Source organism: Typopeltis vanoorti, chromosome 8, assembly GCF_054136105.1.
Source record: "Typopeltis vanoorti isolate ZY-2024b chromosome 8, IOZ_Tvanoo_1.0, whole genome shotgun sequence".
NCBI lineage: Eukaryota > Metazoa > Arthropoda > Arachnida > Uropygi > Thelyphonidae > Typopeltis > Typopeltis vanoorti.
The window spans coordinates 80,257,328-80,272,532 of record NC_143556.1 but is presented as its reverse complement, the minus strand read 5'-3'; the positions used below and the strand labels follow the sequence as shown (position 1 = coordinate 80,272,532).

The following is a 15,205-nucleotide window of genomic DNA, read 5'->3' as shown; positions in this document are numbered from 1 at the left end:
AGAAGGTAAAGTTCTGGGAAAAGGAGGAATGGGTAGACCGTGATTGAGATGGATGGATGATGTGTCTGAAGTCACTGACTTTAAAGAGTTAAAGCCTCCAGAAAAGCACACAACAGAACCACGTGGTGAGAACTGGTGTGCCACTTCACCGACCATCTAAGTGACCATATGGCATCTTGTGATGTCAAATAAAACGGATGAACAGTTTCCTATCGTTTTCAACTTTTTCCGGCTTTGAACATGATATTCCAGAAACTTCCATCCATACTGATTAATGTTTTTTCTCTTATCATCAAAAAACAGCCATTAATGGGTACATGAAAGTGCTGTGCTATAATTATTTACTGTACATATATGCTGTATCTAGGAAAAGAGAGAAAAAAATTTCTTTTTTGTTAATTTTGTTGAATTACACTTGGCCAGTGCATCTTTTCTTCTTGAAGAACGACATATGACTTAGTTTTAAAAAAATTCACTGTATGTTATAAATTGTTTTCTTTGTCTATTCACAATCTTAGAAATCAAAATTACTTTACAGAATGAATGCTTCTTTTCTCTATTCAAAACAAATCTTTACACGCAATGATATTTAAAAAATGCTATTTGTATTAAGCAGCCCCTCTCGGCTACTTTCGGTATCACTCGTTATGAACTGAAATAATCAGTAATTACAAAACAAATTATTATGTATAACATGCAACTAAAGTAATATTAATAATGTCATTCTTATAATTATTTCTGAAGTTCACCTGGTGCAAAAAAATAAATAAAATTTGGTTCTGAGAGGATTATGTTTCATGAAGAAGAAAATCCTGAATATTTAAAAAGAAATGCATTTACTGCTTTTTGTATGCATTTACAGTTTTGATGTGTAGCATTTTTGAAGCACCTTTAGCTTTTACTTCGTGTGGGTGGGTGTGGGAAATACAGGTGCATGTTCCCAAACTGAAGTGCATTGTTAATTCTCTTAGAAACAGTTTGAAAATAAACTCTAATCAAAAATATCCAAAAAGTCAACTAAATAAATACTCCCCCCTCAAAAAAAAAAAAACTATGTAGCAACACAGCAGCACTTTTTTAAATCATCCTACTCCTCCTATAAAAAGAGTGAGAGTATTAGATCAAAAGGTACAAAGGTAATTAAATCAGATAATTTATTATTTTTCAGTAATAAAATCAAAGCTGTGATTATTAGAAATTATGTAGTGTTTGGGGAGATTATTCAGAATTAATTTCAACAAAAATACTGCATTGGCTTGCAAAATGAAATACATTTCTGTTTAGAATCAAAGGCTGAAAACAAAACAAGAAATTACTCATATATATTGCTTCAAGCTCTTCAGTGTATCTTCTAGGAAGTGTGCATTCTTTTTTTATTCTCAACAGTGGTGTAATCTCAGCTTTTGGCTGGTGGGTGCTAGAGCAGAAAGGATTATTAGATAGTATATCTAAAATATAGCTGGTTTCAGAATGGCACCCATTATAATAACATTCAAGACTTCTTTGGGGGGGGGGGGGAGAATCAGGATTAAATTTGATAGCAATAATATTAAATGATCAGATATATGAAGAGCCACAGGCTTCAATTCGGCGACACATGACTTCTTTAAGTTAAGGGATATTACATCCCATATCGTTTCTTAGCCGAATAAGAAACTCAAAGAGTTTCATGCCGAATATAGTAGAAACTATATAAAGTTCGGCGATTCCAAGCATAAGCAAATACCTGGATACACAGCAACTGACCCTTCAGGTAGTGCAAGCTGAGGCAACTCATGTCAAAGGTGGAGCAAGCTCTGATCACTATTCTTGATATTTACCCATAATGTGAACTTAGCTCCTAGGAGCTGTATTACTGTTCAACATTATGAGAGAAGGTCACTACCCAGACCGGTTTCAACCTTTATTGAGGTCTCATCAGTGAGTAGGTAGACCTAGTTAATATCAAGTTTGTAGCGAACAGAACTTACAACCCTTCTATGAGTATTGCGAAGAGGTTTCCTAATAAATTATTAGATATATCAAGAGCCAAAGGCTTCAATTCGGTGACATATGACTTGTTTAAGTTAAGGGATATTACATCCCATATCGTTTCTTAGCCGAATAAGAAACTCAAAGAGTTTCATGCCGAATATAGTAGAAACTATATAAAGTTCGGCGATTCCAAGCGTAAGCAAATACTTGGATACGCAGCAACTGACCCTTAAGGTAGTGCAAGCTGAGGCAACTCATGTCATGTTTCCAGTATATAGTATATATATAGTAGAAACAAATATGGTAGAAACAACTCATGTTTCTACTATATTCGGCATGAAACTCTTTGAGTTTCTTATTCGGCTAAGAAACGATATGGGATGTAATATCCCTTAACTTAAACAAGTCATATGTCACCGAATTGAAGCCTTTGGCTCTTCATATATCTAATAATTTATTAGGACAACTCTCGGCAATACTCATAGAAGGGTTGTAAGTTCTGTTCGCTACAAACTTAATATTAACTAGGTCTATCTACTCACTGATGAGACCTCAATAAAGGTTGAAACTGGTCTGGGTAGTGACCTTCTCTCATAATGTTGAACAGTAATACAGCTCCCCAAAAACATGATTGATATGATTATGATTAAAAGAAGATGGATAACATCAGTACAGCAATGTCGAACTTTTCAAGGAGCAGATATAGACTCGGACCATAGTTTAGTGATTGCAAACATCAAGATGAAATTGAAAAAGAAATATAAACCCCAACATCAGAATAGAAGAGATACAGCATGAATAAGTGAAGGAGAAATAGGAAGAAGGTACAGAACAGTGTTAGCAGAGAAACTTAAAAGTGTGGAGAAAGAAAAAAAAAACTCGAATTTAAGAGTGAAAAGAGTAATGAAGGCAATAGAAGATGCAGCTGAAGAAACAGTACCAGAAGAAGAGAAGATCAAGAAGAAATGGATTACACAAGAAACACTGAAGTTAGTACCGAAGAAAAGAATGTTGAAGATAAGAAGGGATGCATCGGAACAAATAGAAGAGCAATATAGAAGAAAGTGTAATGAGGTGAAAAAAGCAGTCAGAATGGATAAAATTAAATGGTTAGAAGCCCAATGGAACAATATAGAACAGTACTATGGAGAGCATAAAACAAGGGAGGTATACAAAATGATCAGAACCATTAATAGAAAGTGGCAACAAAACAGACCACAATTAAAGATGAAAAGGGCAAAGTATTGATGAATAAAGAAAAAATTGTACAGTGGTGAACAAGATACTGTAGTGAGTTATATGAAGAAAAACTAGATTCAGATAGCATTGGGAAACTCACTGAAGAATTGAAGCAGATATCACCACCAGGTAATGAGCATGATATGGACATTTTAAGAGGAGAGGTAGAAAAAGAAATAGGACGACTAAAACACAACAAGAGTCCTGGTAACGATAACATTACTGGAGAAATTATTAAATATGGTGGTGAAAGTATGGTTACAGAAATCAATATTAGTAACATTATACAAGAAAGGAAATAAGCTAGAATGTAAAAATTATAGAACAATTGCCTTGATAAGTCACCTTGGTAAAATGATGATGATGATCATATTGACAGAAAGATTGAGAACACAATTGGAAGCATACCTTGCAGACGAGCAAGCAGGATTTAGGAAGGATAGAACTACAATTCAACAGATTTTGACAATGGGGTTAATAACAGAGAAAGCTAGGAGAAAAAACAAAAGTTGACTTTCAGAAAGCATTTGACAGTATTGACATTAGCAGTTCTGGAATCCTATGGAATTGATAAAAAACTAATAGCTATATTAAAAGATGTTTACCAGAATGCAGTTGCAGCAGTTAGAATAGGTGATGATTTGGGGAAATGGTTTAAAACAAGCAGAGGGACTAGACAGGGAGACCCAATATCACTAAGCATTTTCATCGCACATTTAGAAAGAGCAATGGATAAAATGAAAGAAGATGCCAAAGGAATATCTGTACACGGAATGAGAATTAACAATCTGAGATTTGCAGATGACATTGTTATTATTGAAGAAGATGAAAGAGAACTACAAAAAACACTGAAACTGTTAAATGAGAAAGGGAAGAGATTTGGACTTGTTGTGAACTTTGAAAAAACAAAGACAATGGTATTTGGTGAGAAGAACATGAAACAAAAGATACAAGTGGGTGGAACTGATATAGAAAATGTAGAACAATTCACATATTTGGGAAGTAAACTGACATGTGACTTGGACTGTAAAAAAAGAAATAAAGATCAGGATTGCAAAGGAAAGAACAAATCTGAAGGCCATGGATAACATCTGGAAAAGTAAAGTGATCAGTCTGCAAACAAAACTAAGAGTATTGGAAACATGCATCTTCTGCGGTGTACTGTACGGATCTGAAACGTGGGTAATAAATAAGGAATCAAGAAAAAGAATTTTGTCATTTGAAAGAACTTGTTACAGGAAGATTCTAAGAATAGTATGGGTTCAGAAAATCACCAATGAAGAGCTCTATCAGAAGATACAACCAAAACAGAATCTAATGCAGAAGATTATAAAATGGAAGCTGCAATTATTTGGACACATCTGTAGAATGAGTGAGGACCAGAAGATAAAGACATTTATGTTTGGTATTTTGGATGGTTTAAACATAAGAGGTAGACCATACAGAGAATGGATAGACTATATAAAAGACTGGTGTGGAATGGATGTACAAAAACTGCGACACTGTGCACTGGACAAAGAAAGGTGGAAGAAGATAGTGAAACAGGCATCAGACATCAACTGGCAGTGAGCCCATGATTCGTGATGATGATGATGAATACAGCGCCTAGGAGCTAAGTTCACATTATGGGTAAATATCAAGAGTAGTGATCAGAGCTTGCTCCACCTTTGACATGAGTTGCCTCAGCACCTTAAGGGTCAGTTGCTGCGTATCCAGGTATTTGCTTACGCTTGGAATCGCCAAACTTTATATAGTTTCTACTATATTCGGCATGAAACTCTTTGAGTTTCTTATTCGGCTAAGAAATGATATGGGATGTAATATCCCTTAACTTAAACAATATTAAATGATTTATATACACACACACACACGATATGTGTGAGATGAAAGCGAAGTTCGAATTCTGCCATGGGCAGGATTCGAACTTCACAGAAATGGATGTTTGTCTGTGAAAATACTAGTGGTGGTGGTGATGGTTGGAGGTAGGTGGCATTGGTGTAGATCAGGGGTCGCCAAAGTCATTTGCCCGTCGACCCCCCTTCAAGCGTTTCTTGTCTTTTTATCGACCCCCTATATTTTACTATTTTGTAATTATAATAGGACAAGCAAAAAAAGACGCTTATGTGAGTTTTTAGATTGTTTATTTTATAGTTACAGTGTTTATTGTATGTATAATATAGTATATATATTATTATATTACTATTACTATCACTGGTATTACTAGTGATATTAATAAACTACTGGTATTACTACCAGCGCTGCTCAACTCTTCAGCATAGAGAAGTTTAGTTCATGAATGAATAACGATTGAATTATAATATGTATGTTGATGAATTTTAGAACATTAACGCTCACTTGTATGTCAATGCGCAAAAATGAGACTGGGATCGAATACTTGTAAGTATCAGTAAATATGAACCACGCACGTGTTGCAATCTCACTCCCACTGTGCCGGCCGGCAGGAACCACCAACATCCGTTTATTGGTAAATACGTCATTTTGGCCTACTTGATTGGCCTCAATAACTATTTTCATGACCTTACTCCATCTTACAGGTCCTATTCATGGACCTGTAAGATGGAGGTACTAATCTCACGATTCACTCTTAATTGCGTTGTCATTACCTCCATGTCTTTTGTCATCCAAGATAGCTGAAGTAATCCAAGTTAACCGAATTAAATATTACCCATACAATGATGTCTTATATTTTTCTGTCGACCCCCAATCGACCCCTAACAATGTCAATTGATCCCTTTGGCGACCACTGGTGTAGATGATGAAGGTAGTCGTGGTTTGTGGAGTGGTCAAGACAGAGTTGTAGGGCAAGTACCCTCCCTCGATGAGTCTTTGGACTCCCTGGAGGTGTTATGTAATAATAATAATATATAGGGAAATAAAACAGGAATTTTATCTGTAAAAATTTGAACAATTTGAATGGTTTATCTCCTAAAACTGATGCTGTTGTTGTCGTGTGGGGTTTCCCCCAATTTTGCTCCTCCATCCCTTAGGACTGGTTGAGGTTGTGCCCTCCAACAAGGGACATCTAAGTATTTTTTGACTATAAATCCATGTGTTTTAACCTGAGACAAACAGATCTTCAGTGGAAGACTATTTTGAAAAAGGTAGAACAAATAATGAATTTGTTTTAAAAAAACACTGAGTTATGTGATGGTATGATATCACCAGACATAATAAACAAGATGTAGGCTAGATTTAATAACATGATATATAGATGACAAAACAAACTAACGTTGTTGATGGCTAAGAATAAGACTTTGCAGATTTTTGGCAAGAAGACAGTCATTCCAATTTCAATTAAGGTGATATAGCATGATTTCAGCTCTCTCTTCGAATAGATATTTGAATTTGAAGCAGCACAGGTGGAGTAGGCAAGTTCTTGACCAAGAAGATTTTGAGGTCAGTATTAATCCCGTGCTGTGCTAAACCAGATTTCTTATTAATGACTAGTATTCCTGTAATTTTTTTTCCCAAAAAAAATGTCCCACTTGTCTCCAAAGTAGAAGAGGTGGCAATTACAGAGAACAGGGTACAAGTCTGAAATGCAAAGAAGGAATCATTCATCCTTAGAAGCCAGGATAATTTGTTGATAGGAAAAAACGTAGACCCTAGGTTGCATTTTGAGGATCATTGAAATTGGCTTAGAGATATCTGAAATATATGAAATTGGAACCCTCCATACTGGTTTTCAAAGGAGTCAAAAACATGTGGTATTTTACATTGGGACAGTTCTTTTTCATGTGTTAAATGTTGAACAGTTTTAATGACTGTTGAATTTTTTTTTAAATTCTGAACTTTTAAAATTATTTCTTTAAACAAAAAATCCACAATAGAGTAATGAGATATCAGCTTTGCAAAAACTGTCATAACACTAACTGATTGTATGCCAGTTAAGCAGACGATAGTACGCTGCAAAACAGAAGTGATACAGAAAAATCAAATGATTATTCATTCTGTGGAATAGTTTTTGTGAGAAAACGTTGCCGCCCTTGACTTACCGTTTTCAACATCTCGTGATGTTTCTTTCTGAAAATCTTCATATAAGTCATCTCTAAAGTGCTTCTCAAGTCCATAACTATAGAACCTAAACAAGCACTCCAAGCCATACCTAAAATAAATAAAAGATAATACAAACCTGATGTCATCAAAATAAATGGATGTCCCATAATACATGACATTACATGAAGTATCAAGTCATCCCAAAAGTAATGTAGTTTTTAGCATTAAGTTTTGAAAGGATATCACTTGCTAATTTAATCAAGTATATATTCTCCATTTGAATCATTAATACTTTTCCAACATTGTGAAAGCTTCATAATGTTATTTCTATCGAATTCAGGAAGTTTGGAGGCAAAGAAGTCACATAGGCTCAATTTCAGTGCCTCTATCGTATTGTTTTTCATTAATGAAATGTCACAAACTTAGAAATAGGTGGTAATATGAAGGTGCACGATCAGGAGAATATGAATGATGTGGAAGCTTTTTCCAGCTGAGTTCCCCAATCTTGGTACAGGTCATTCTTGCACTATGAAGGCATGCATTATCATGGTGAAAAACAACACCCTTTCGATTGACCAGAGACCACCTCTTTTCTTTCAGTTTTTCATTCATCAATCGAGTTGTTCACAGTATACTTTAACTGTGATTGTTTGTATTTGTGGCAAGAGTTCAAAGTGTATAATATACCAGCCATATCCCACCAAATGTTTAACAAAAACTTTCTGAGGTTGAAGTTCTTGTTTTGGCTGAGGTTTAGCCTGTTTGCCTAAATGAACCCATTGCCTTTGGCTCTTAATATTCTTGTAAAGTATCCACTTTACATCACTAGTGACTACACAACTCAAAAATGGAGACTGAACCTCTCGAGAATGAAGAGCAGTAGAGATGTTGACATGCTCTCTTCGTCAGTTCATGAGGAACCCACTTGATGAGCTTAAATGGTGGTGATTAAGATAAGATGTTCTGCTAAATCTTCAACAGTTGCATTGGTATTTCATGCAATGGAGGCTTCCAGCATATCATTATCGAGAAAGAGAGAGACAGGATGCCCAGAGCGAGAGGTCTTTCAAGCTAAAGTCCCCTTGTCAAAATTTTTGAAAGCATTGCTGGCACATTTGCACATTATCACCATATACTTCTTGCACGTTTTTTTTTTTTAAAGTGTTAGCAGCACTGTTGCCTTTTATGAACTCATAAAGCATGATGTGCTCTTCAGTGACTTCCACAGCAATAAAGGGTTATTTAAACAATATGTATGATGTTCTTGCAAGGTGGAATTCGTTAGAATGAGGATGCCACAGCTTAGCAGTACTTATAAAGCTTTTAAAAATTCATGTTTAGACAAGCTGAGACACGTTAGAACAAGTGCAGTATAAAAAAATGACATTACTTTTGAGATGACCTGATAGTCTATGCATAAAAAAAAAAAGCCATGATTATAAAAAAGTAATAAAAAAATTAATGCATAATATTCAGTATTATCTATGATTGATCTTCCCACCCTCCAGATAACATTCATAGATGTAACAATTTCTGAAATATATTAAAAATGCAAATATATAATTATTTATTTATACAGTCATCTTTAAGTGTTCAAACATGAAGAGGTAAGAGAGTCAAGGTGTCCATGAGATATAAATTCTATTATTTTCAATACTCAAATTTCAGGTGGTTTAGAATTATCATTCTTATACAGTCATGCTTTAAAAAGAACTGTGGCATCCAGATGAATTTGATGATATTTAGCAGAAATAGCATGTTATCTGCATCTTCCTATCATTTAACTGGAAAGACATAGGTTTAAATCCTAAATACACTTATTAGTAAGATTGAAGGGTCAATACTGATCCCATTCCTAGTAAATTCTTACTGAAATAATAGAGAAATTCTCACATCCTGAAGCTAATCCACATTTTAAAACCATATGATTTCCACCATGGTATCTTTAAATACTTATTCACTAAACAGACTCCATCACTACTGAAATCTCACAAAATTTCATCTTTGGATAAATGCCATGAAAAATTCACATAAAAACTCAAGCTGATGCTTTTTATATCAAACATTTGACATGGCACAAGACCTTCAGAAATAATCTTAAATAATGATCATTATGAAAATTATCTTCTGCCACTGCATTGTGTGTATATATCTCTGCAGTGCAGTCAGATGAATGATATAATCTCCGAATGGAAATACTTTGATTCAGATCCTATCCAGGATGCAAAAGGGGTTACAAGGGTTTTTTATTTAAAGTTTTCCATTTTTCTGCCCTCTTTGAAAATCGAGCCTCTACTTCCTGTTCTAGAAAACATCCAGGACACATGAACATGCAACTAGCAAACACCATATATCCACCTTATGGCACATAAAGGTGGGTGTATCTCAACTAAAGAACCACAATATTCTTTCTGGTTCTTTACTATATTTAAGTAGAAAGATAATGGTGATTATGATAAAATTGATAAAATCGTAAGGCCATTTTATCAATCCAGTGAGTGATAATCAACTAAATAATTTTTAACTTCTTTCGAAGTTACATTGTACAAACATTATAGTAATGTACACAATTTTATAATATAAAAAATGGATATGTTTATTCTTACTTAAGAAGATAAAATATTTTGCCAGTTACATGCATTAAACACAACTTAAGTGTGCCACACATACTTTTATCCAATTATTGTTCAATAACTTCAGCACAAGAACAAAATCAACATTAAAGCATTACTTTCTGCTGGAGAGACTGCATATTTCCAATTATCAACAAGTGTTTGTGGGTCATCTCTGAGCAATTCCAACACTAAATTCAAGGTGCAAAATAACAAATGTTCCTACAGTGTAAAAGGTTTTATATATAGCAAAAAACAGGGGCAGACTTGCCTCACAGATTTGCTTGTGAGGCAGGTCTGTGATGGAAACTGAAAATATTTTAATCTGCACCAAAATAATGGGAACTTTAGTTACTTTTGCCAGAAGATGCACTTTTAGCAAACTAGAGATGAGATGTGCTGTAGAGGTATAACTATGTATTTTTATGTAATGTCTGGTTACAGTGCTTCATCATCATCAACATCATCAAATTCCTGCCATGTATCCTCAAGGGGTGTATAAGATATAATAGTACAACATGAAAAAAATTACATCATTACTAACTTCCTATCTACAATTTTCCTCCAAATCAGTCTGTTACTTGTCAAAACTCCAACATTATCAGATCTTATATTTCTATAATCTAAGGCACTTTGTACCGTATCAATCCACCTATATCTTGGTCTTCCTCTGGGTCGTTTTGCTAATCTTTCTTCGCCAATGTTTAAGTGACCATACTACCACCTGAGATTAGCTCTGCTAATGCATTCCTGGATGCTGACAATGACAAGTTCTTTCCTAATATCCTCATTTTTAATATGATATTGCCATTGATGCCATCTGTTCACGCCCATAATCTTTCTCAGGACTCTCATATCTACAGTCTCTAGTCTTTGGTCAAGTGTTTTACTTCTGACCACCCAGCTGTCAGATCCATAAGTTAAAACTGGTTTGAACACTGTCTTGTATACAGCTAATTTAGTGTTCTGACTAATTTCTCTCTTATTCAATATCAATTTATTCAATTGACTTCCCACCATACCAGCTTTGCTTATTCTGTTGTCTATTTCTATATTTAATTTACCATCTTCACTAAAAATCGTGCCTAAGTAGCTGAAATGTTTGGTGTCGAGGATTGGTGTCGAGAATGTCGAGTGATTGGTGTCGAGGCTAGCTGGTGAACGGACGTGCTATCGGAGAGCTCCTGAGAGATTTGTGTTTTTTGTTGATTTATTGATGTTTTGGATTCAATTTAATGGACTTAAGTGTGTAATTTTGGTATATTATTGGAGCTTTATTAGCGTGGTTAGTGTACTAAAGTGTTTTATAACATAATCTATGTCAGGAAGTCGCCGCTAGATGAATTCGTAATGTGTAGTGTTCGTGCAAGCTCCAGATAAGATAAGTATCATTTTCAGTTATCGATACAAATTACTTAATATTGTGTAGTTTTGTTTTGTTTGCATTGCGTATTTTAGTGCGTCTATTTTTGGTGTGTTATAACGTATAATTTGACAAAACACGTTGAAATAAGTATGGCACCTGTGCGAAGGAAAATGGCGGCCAGTAATGAAGGTTCGCCATCGTTATCAAAGAATGGTAGCATAAAAGAAATGAGTCAGTGTACTAGCTGTGAAATGTACGCTTTGCGGAGTGCGGTCGGAGTGTGGTTAGATGATAATAAAGGATTGAATGTGTGTAGAAAATGTAGGGAGAATGAGGAATTGAAGTGTATTTCGGATCGTGAGTGTGATATTTTTGTCAACCTTCAGAATGAAGGAAATAGCGATATGACAAGAAACGGCAAGGTTGTACATGAAAATTGTGAGAGTGTGAATGATAGTATAAACGGTTTCTCAGAGAACAAAAAAGATGAGATAGATGCATTGAGTGAGATCGCGTTGTTGAATAGTGCGATAGAAAGAGCAAAACAGCAGCTAGAGTGCATGAACAAAAGTAGACTGAATGAACCAACCAATAATAAAAGGTATGACAGGAAAAATAGACGTATGAATGTGAACATGAACAAAATGAAGGATAGAGTGCTGTATGGAGACTCGTTAGTACGAGGTGTGTTAGTAGAGGATTTGACAAAATCGTACCAACCTGGTGCGACCATAAAGGACGTAACTGAGTCTATTAGAGAGCAAATCGAAAGGGTGAAAGAAATGATTGTTGTGGCAGGTACGAATGATTTGAAAGTAGATAAAATGGAAATGATAGAAGACCTGAATGAATTGTTTGAGGTAGCAAAAGAAAAGAGTGAGAGAGTTCGAATGATTAGTCTTTTGCCACGGTATGACAGTGAAATGTTTAAAAGGAGGGCTATAATTGCGAATGACTTTATGTGTGGGTTATGTATGATGCGTGGTGTGGAATTTGTGGATGTGTGGAGTGAGTTTGATGGGCGAAAGGATCTATATAAGATGGATGGCTTGCATTTGAATGGTTACGGTGTAAGAAGACTTGAGAAAGTGTTGCTGAATGTAGTGGATGTGCAAATTCAGGGAAACTAGATTTGTTAAGGGGGGGGGAGTAGAGATACAGTCCTTATGGAGGCAGTTGAATGTAAGAATGAATATAATATGCCAGAGCAAATAAGGACAACAAATCAGAGTGGGATAGGTAATATAAGGCATCAAGGTAGGGTTGGGGCTAATGGGGGTCTTAAATTCATGTACACTAATACTAGGAGTATTAGGAACAAGAAGGAAGAGTTTTTGGCCATAGTTGGCACTTCCAGACCACAGGTTATAGGTATTAGTGAAACATGGCTGTAGATGATATAACTAGTGGGATTGAATGTGATGGGTATAGTGTGTTCAGGAATGACAGAGAGAATAAAATGGGGGGAGGAGTATTGTTGATGATAGCTGATGAGCTCCAGCCAAGGAGAATAGAAGATGAATTGCAGGATAGAGAAAAGAGCACATTTGAGGCCATTTGGTGTGAGATTGTGGCTAGCAGAACTAAATGTACAATTGGGTGCTGCTATAGACCAGGTGATGGAAAAGATGGTGGTGACAGTATGCACAAGCAAATAGAAGAAATGGGTGGAAGGAGGGTGATTATTATGGGAGATTTCAACTATGGTCGCATAGATTGGAGTGAGGAGAGGACACACGGGAGGAAGGAACTGGATTTTATGCGGTTATTAAGGGATAACTATCTGCGACAGCATGTAATGGAAAATACTAGGGGTCAGAGAGTGCTTGACCTAGTAATTACATCTGAGGATTTGGCTGCAACAAATATGACCACGTTGCCACCAATCGGTGAGAGTGATCATAGGGTCTTAACTTGGGAGGTGGCTAAAGGTGTAGAATTTTCAATTAAGACAGGGTACATGTGGAATTATCGGGCTGGAAAGTATGACAAGCTTAGGAGTTTGATTGGTTCAGTGCCATGGCATGTACAACTGCAAGGACTAGAAGTTGATAGTGCATGGGAGGTAGTTAAGAAGTGCTTGCATGAAGCAATGGCTGACTGTATACCTAGAGTCCGAATAATAAATCAAGTAGGGGTTAAATGGATGAATAACACCATTAAGCTTGAGTTGCAAAAAAAGAAACACCTATGGAGGGAGTTTAAGGAGAAGGGTGACCGGCAGGCACATGAACGGTATAAAGCACAGGCCAGAAGGGTGACGAGTGTGGTAAGAAAAGCAAAAAAGGATTATGAAAGAACATTGGCCATGCAGGCTAAAGAGAATCCTAAACAGTTTTTTAGATATGTAGCAAGTAAAAGGAAAAATGTACATGGCAGATTGATTTTAAAGAATGCCAATGGTAGGGAGGTAACTGAATCAGTTGAGATAGTTGAGTTACTGAGTGAGCACTTTGCAAAAGTATATCATCCAGGTGGTGACATTGCAGAAACGAATAAACCAGTAGATTATACGGGAATTGTGGTGAATGAAGTGGAGGTGAGTAGTCTATTGCATAACCTCAATGTCAATACATCTGTGGGATTGGATGGTATACCAGCTCGTGTTGTACGAGAAGCAGCTAAAGAATTGTCAGTACCCTTGACCATTTTGTTTAATTTGAGTCTCGGGTCTGGGTTAGTCCCGAGCAGGTGGAAAGAGGGGAAAATAGTTCCACTGCATAAAGGTGGTTCCAAGACTGCTGTTGTAAATTACCGACCGATTACCATATCAGGAATCATTGTCAAGGTCTTAGAGAAATTAGTCAAGAAAAGAATACAGGATTGGATAGATGAAAATGGGATATTGTATGGGGGACAACATGGTTTTGTGAAGGGTAGATCATGCCTCAGTAACTTGCTCACGTTTTATAACACAGTGATGGCTGAACTGGATAGGGGTAATGGGTTTACAGTGATACTACTGGACCTTGCGAACGCCTTTGATAGGATACCACATGGAACCCTAATCAGTAAACTGGAGCAGATGGGTATAGATATAGGGTTGGTGAGATGGATAAGAGGGTGGTTGAAGGAGAGATATCAAAGAGTGGTTTATTCAGGAGTGGAGTCTTAAGAGACGTCTTGTGACTAGTGGAGTGCCACAGGGCTCTGTTCTTGGACCACTGCTTTTCAATTTGTTCATCAATGATATTGGAAAGGATCTGAGAGGAAGTGTTCACTTGTTTGCTGATGATGCAAAGTTGGGTAGAGCAATTGTGAGTGCACAGGATGTCAAAATTTTACAGGATGATTTGGAGAGTTTGGAGGACTGGGCTAGGAAAAATGGATGTCAATTTAATGTGGCAAAGTGTAAGGTTATGCACTTTGGGGTGAAAAGAATAGCAGCAGTATATCGCATTGGTGGAACCATACTCCAGGAGATTGATGAGGCCAGGGATTTGGGAGTGTTGGTGGATAGGGAATTGAAGTTTAGGGGGCACATTGCAAAAGTAACTAAAACAGCTCACCAAATCACTTGGCTTCTGAAAAATACTTTAACATGCAGAGACGAACAAGTTGTTGTTCCTCTGTATCGAGCCTTGATAAGACCCCATCTGGACTTCTGTGCCCAGCTATGGGCACCAGGGTTTCTTCGTGATGGGGAGGAAGTGGAGAGGGTCCAGAGACGAGTGACCAAGATGATAGCAGGTCTGTGGAATGAACCTTATGAGAATAGGTTGAAGATTCGTGGGTTGCAGAAATTGGACGATAGGCGAAGGAGGGGTGATATGATTGAGACATTCAAATTACTGAAGGGTTTTTATAAGATTGATCCAGAAGATATTTTTGAAAATATGACTGGTGGTGGGAGGACTAGGGGCCATGCATGGAAGCTGGGCAAGAGCGTGGTTGACAAGGGTGTTAGAGCTAGGTTTTTTACTTGGAGAGTGGTGAATGAGTGGAATAAGCTTCCAGAGTCTGTTGTGGGTGCTACGACCGTGAATGAGTTCAAGGC

At 36.5% G+C, this 15,205-nt stretch overlaps 1 protein-coding gene across 1 annotated transcript in view; it reads right to left on the bottom strand.

The window, feature by feature from the left end:
- larp (La related protein) overlaps positions 1 to 15,205 on the bottom strand; it is a 321,561-nt gene that overhangs the window by 28,791 nt on the left and 277,565 nt on the right. Inside the window, exon 18 of the mRNA XM_090396411.1 lies at positions 7,230 to 7,339. Coding sequence (XP_090252537.1) covers positions 7,230 to 7,339 — 110 coding nt within the window. The remainder of the gene's footprint in view (positions 1 to 7,229; positions 7,340 to 15,205) is intronic.